At 39.2% G+C, this 5,000-nt stretch overlaps 1 protein-coding gene across 5 annotated transcripts in view; it reads right to left on the bottom strand.

Moving 5' to 3' along the window:
- Positions 1–5,000, bottom strand: part of bltp3b (bridge-like lipid transfer protein family member 3B) — a 54,055-nt gene that overhangs the window by 1,117 nt on the left and 47,938 nt on the right. For all 5 annotated transcript variants that reach the window (XM_059325749.1, XM_059325745.1, XM_059325746.1 and 2 more), the window contains 4 exons: positions 4,677–4,936; positions 2,420–2,528; positions 1,340–1,497; positions 1–215 (listed from right to left, as the gene is read on the bottom strand). The exon at positions 1–215 is cut by the window's left edge and continues 1,117 nt beyond it. In XM_059325749.1, the coding sequence (XP_059181732.1) occupies positions 87–215; positions 1,340–1,497; positions 2,420–2,528; positions 4,677–4,936 (656 nt within the window). In that variant the 3' untranslated portion in view covers positions 1–86. The remainder of the gene's footprint in view (positions 216–1,339; positions 1,498–2,419; positions 2,529–4,676; positions 4,937–5,000) is intronic.

Here is a 5,000-nt window from a genome sequence, read left to right as displayed (position 1 = left end):
CTGATGGAGCAGTCCTAGCTGGGGCTGATGGAGCAGTCTTAGCTGGGGCTGATGGAGCAGTCCTAGCTGGGGCTGATGGAGCAGTCCTAGCTGGGGCTGACTCTAAGGGTCTTCATGCGGTGCAGCAGTGAGTCCTTCTCCATCTGAGCCTCCGCCAGCGCCATCTTGGCTCGGGACAGCTCCACCTTCAGACACTCGTTCTCCTCCACCAGCATCTGGAACAAAGAGCAGAGAGGACGGAGATTAGTTTGGTTTCTGTGGTTTTTGTAGCACAATTTCTGGCCTTTTTCTGAAATTTGGAATCATATTTCAATAGCAAATTAGAGCAGCAGTCACCATGATGATAACTGGCATTGTGATCCATATTTTCTGATTTCTATCTCGTTATAAACAGAAACGAACATAACTTGGGGGAATCTCATCTACAGCAAGCAGTAAAACAGATTAGAAAATTAAAAAAATGAAATATTACATAATATTAAACCAAAGAAGTGTGTTTCGGGGCGATGTACAACCTCCACTTCTCCAAGATTTTCTCAAATTTGTCTTTCTGAAGCCTCACAGAGAAAATTATTCTTTCCATTACAAGAATCATATAGATGATGTCATAGCACTCGTCTCTCACTACAGAAGCTCTAAGCCTCATCTTCTGGTCTTCATGTGCTCAGAACCAGCACTGGTACAAGTATTCACATCCTACTGCAGTAAAAGTACTAATACACACTGGGAAATGACTCCACTACAGTAAAAGTACTGCATTCAGAACTTACTGAAGTAAAAGTACAAAAGTATCAGAATCAAAATGTACTTCAAGCATCAAAAATTAAAGTACTGGTTATGCAGAATGGACCCACTCAGATTGTTTTATATATTCTAAATATATTATAGCATTATTATTATTATTCATGCATTTACGCAAGCAGCATTTCATTTCCTCATGCTAGGGTTTATTCTCTTATTCTAACTAACTAACTAACTAACTAACAGATCACTTAAACAGCATTGTGTAACTGTTAACGTTCAGCATTTTAACTGAAAATGTAATGCTTGTAATCTGCATAAATTTATGAATATCACTCCCACTGTAAACAAAATGCAAGCCAAGCAGTGAACTGGAATAGCTTGGCAACACCAGAACCTGGCACTACGTCTTTTTATTTATTTTTTTATTTAAATCGTCCCACAGAACGAGCAGTTTGTAGGAGAGTTTAAAACACAAGAACAGCAGAAATGTGTGTATGAGATAATCCCCCTCAGGGTCTGCAGGTGCTGTGGGCAGCTCTCTGTGCCGGTGTTTTTCTCATATACTCCCACGGTATGCGTACGCTGTGTGTCTCACCTTTTCTCTGGAGGATGGAGGCGGGCTGGTGGGCGGGGCTTGAGTCTGAGTAGCCTTCGGTACACCGATGACTCCACCCACAACCTCCGGGACCGGAGTCAGCGGGCTGTCAATCATCACGGCTCCTCTCCTGGGATTGGCCTCCGCCGCTGAATCCACTAATGACAAACAGACAACAGGAGGATTTAACCCTTTATCAGGCCAGGAACTAGATCTGGTCACTTCAGGTAATATTTAGAGAAAAAAGTTGCAAAAGAACTAGATTAAAGTGGCAAATCTACAAGAAAAAAAGTTGCAGATTTAAGAGATTTAAAGTGGCAAATCTGCGCAAAAAAAGTTGCAGATTTATGAGAAAAAAGTGGAAAAAAAGCAACTTTTTTCTCCCAGATTCACCACTTTAACCCTTAATAGGACACTCATTGAAATACTTGCAAATTCCAAATTTCAACCCTAGAGAATATTGGAGGATATTACATACAGCCAGAAAAAAAAAACATTAAAAAAACATACGAAAATAATGTTTTGAGAAAAAAGTTCATGAGATTAAAGTGGCAAATCTACGAGAAATTTTTTTGCAGATTTATGAGATTTAAAGTGGTGAATCTGGGAGAAAAAAAGTTGCTTTATTCCCACTTTTTTCTCTTAAATCTGCAACTTTTTTTCTTGTAGATTTGCCACTTTAACCCATTGAAGCCTGGAAAGTGGATAAGTCGTTTTGTAGTATTTGTATAAGCTCTCAAATACTTTTTGAATTTCATTTCTATCTGCTACAGAGGCTGAAAAATCTATTATTTAGTAGAAGTGTTGACACTTCTGTTGAATTTACAGGAAAACTTCAGGTTTTAGGGGCTGATTTTAAATCTCCCAGAGGTTTTACAGGCGTTTTAGGCCTCAATGGGTTAATCTAGTAAATTTGCAACTTTTTTCTCAAAATATTACCTGAAGTGACCAAATATAGTTCTCTGCCTGATAAAGGGTTAACAGCGTTTAACAGGACAGGTTATATAACGCAGTGAATCATAGTGAAGTGGAGGTGGAAGTATCTGGAGGAGGAGGAGGAGGAAGGAGCTGGTTCCTCACCTCCGATGGAGAAGGAGCCGTCGTCTCCTCGGTGGATCACCAGACTGTCCACATGCAGCGTGATGGGGGACGGCTCAGAGTCGGACGGGTTGTCACGGGGACCGTCGTCCTGAGGAGGACACATGGGGAGCTTTAAAGAGTGTGTGTGTGTGTGTGTGGAGGAAGAGGAGGAGGAAGAGGAGGAGGAGGAGGAGGAGGAAGAGGAGGAGGTGCTGAGAGAGAAATGATCCTCTTCCAGGTTTCCTCATCAGTTCCAGAGTAAATCTCGTCCCCGTGAAGGCAGAAAGCTTTCTATGTCTTTAAACATTCACTTCAAATCCAGATTCCTATTAGACCAAAATATGTAACTGTTCCAGAAGCTCTACTGTCTGTGATGAGTTATGAGCTCTATTACTGAGAAACAGGACAAATACCTGCTGGAACAATAACCAATAACAACAATAACAATAACCTCCGGAGGGAACAAACTCTGGATCCAAGAAACACAAACACAAAGAAACTAAAGTCTCTCAAAAGAAAAAAGAAAAGAAAAAAAGAATACAAAATAATTCATAATTGTAGTAATTTTTTGTATTTAGTATTTTTTGGAAATTAAAACCTATTTATTTATTTATTCAACTACTGTATACTGATTCATTTATTTAATAATGTATTTATTTATTTGTATATTTAAACCTTCATGTATTTATTTCTAGATTTATTTGAGGCTTATCCACATATTTTTTTATGTGATGAATCTTTTTAATTAAAACCTATTTATTTATTTATTCAACTACAATATATTGACCCATCTATTTATTATTTTTTATACTTATTTATGAATGTAAAACTTAATTCATTTAATAGAATTAATAAATTGTTTATTTCAGAGGCTTATTTATCAATTTAGTTTAATTCAATTCAATTTAATTTACAGACTTAATTGGCATTCCATACAGACTCAGGCTGCAATTAAGAATTTTTTGATATGGATTAATCTACTGATTATTTTCTTAGTTATTCCAAATATTGGAGAATAGAGAAAAATAATTTTAAAAAATAATCATCAAATGTCTTGTTTTATTCAACCAAATAGGCCAAAACCCCAAAATCTTCAGTTTTCTATTATAATAATAAGAAAAGTAATTAATTGTGACATTTAAGAACCTGGAACAATCAAATGATGCATAAAAACTGATTTTAACAATTAATCTATTGTGAAAATATCTCCTGTTCTTATTAGTGCTGTCTGTCTTATCTTTCTTGTCTTTCTTGTCCTTTCTGTCTGTCCTTTCTTGTCTTTTCTTTCTGTCCTTTCTTGTCTTTTCTTTCTTGTCTTTCTGTCTTTTCTTTCTTGTCTTTCTGTCTTTTCTTTCTGTCCTTTCTTGTCTTTTCTTTCTGTCCTTTCTTGTCTTTTCTTTCTTGTCTTTCTGTCTTTTCTTTCTGTCCTTTCTTGTCTTTTCTTTCTTGTCTTTCTGTCTTTTCTTTCTTGTCTTTCTGTCTTTTCTTTCTGTCCTTTCTTGTCTTTTCTTTCTGTCCTTTCTTGTCTTTTCTTTCTTGTCTTTCTGTCTTTTCTTTCTGTCCTTTCTTGTCTTTTCTTTCTGTCCTTTCTTGTCTTTTCTTTCTTGTCTTTCTGTCTTTTCTTTCTGTCCTTTCTTGTCTTTTCTTTCTGTCCTTTCTTGTCTTTTCTTTCTTGTCTTTCTGTCTTGTCTTTCTGTCCTTTCTTGTCTTTCTGTCTCGTCTTTCTGTCCTTTCTTGTCTTTCTTGTCTTGTCTTGTCTTTCTGTCCTGTCTTTCTCGTCTTTCTGTCCTTTCTTGTCTTTCTGTCTCGTCTTTCTGTCCTTTCTTGTCTTTCTGTCTTGTCTCGTCTTTCTGTCCTTTCTTGTCTTTCTGTCTCGTCTTTCTGTCCTTTCTTGTCTTTCTGTCCTTTCTTGTCTTTCTGTCTTGTCTCGTCTTTCTGTCCTTTCTTGTCTTTCTGTCTCGTCTTTCTGTCCTTTCTTGTCTTTCTGTCCTTTCTTGTCTTTCTGTCTTGTCTCGTCTTTCTGTCCTTTCTTGTCTTTCTGTCTCGTCTTTCTGTCCTTTCTTGTCTTTCTGTCTCGTCTTTCTGTCCTTTCTTGTCTTTCTGTCCTTTCTCGTCTTTCTGTCTTGTCTTGTCTTTCTGTCCTTTCTTGTCTTTCTGTCTCGTCTTTCTGTCCTTTCTTGTCTCTCTGTCTTGTCTCTCTGTCTTGTCTTTCTGTCCTCCTGCCTCCCGTTAGCAGCAGAGTCTGAGTGTCTCTCACCTTGAGGTTGACGTGTGTGTCCGTGACGCTGATCTCCATGGGTAACACCTGCGGCGCCGAGTCGTCCTCCAGGAAGTGGGCCAGGTTCCTCAGCGTGGACATCATGAAGTTGGCGTGGTAGCCGCTGAGACGCAGCTGCAGGAAGCCGTTGCGCTCGGCCAGCGGGGAGTGAGCGGCGGCGCACGGACCGCTCTCCAGGCGAGCACGCACCTCCGGAGCGTGGAGGCTCCCGGAGGAACCGGGTCTGGTCTCAGCGCCAGCTGGAGGAGCAGAGACAGGCTGCCGTTAGCTTTAGCTTTAGCTTCAGGGTTAGCTCTGGAGAAG

Source organism: Centropristis striata, chromosome 22 (assembly GCF_030273125.1).
Source record: "Centropristis striata isolate RG_2023a ecotype Rhode Island chromosome 22, C.striata_1.0, whole genome shotgun sequence".
NCBI classification, from domain to species: domain Eukaryota; kingdom Metazoa; phylum Chordata; class Actinopteri; order Perciformes; family Serranidae; genus Centropristis; species Centropristis striata.
Note: the sequence above shows the minus strand (reverse complement) of the source record. Positions and strands in the feature narration are given on the sequence as shown.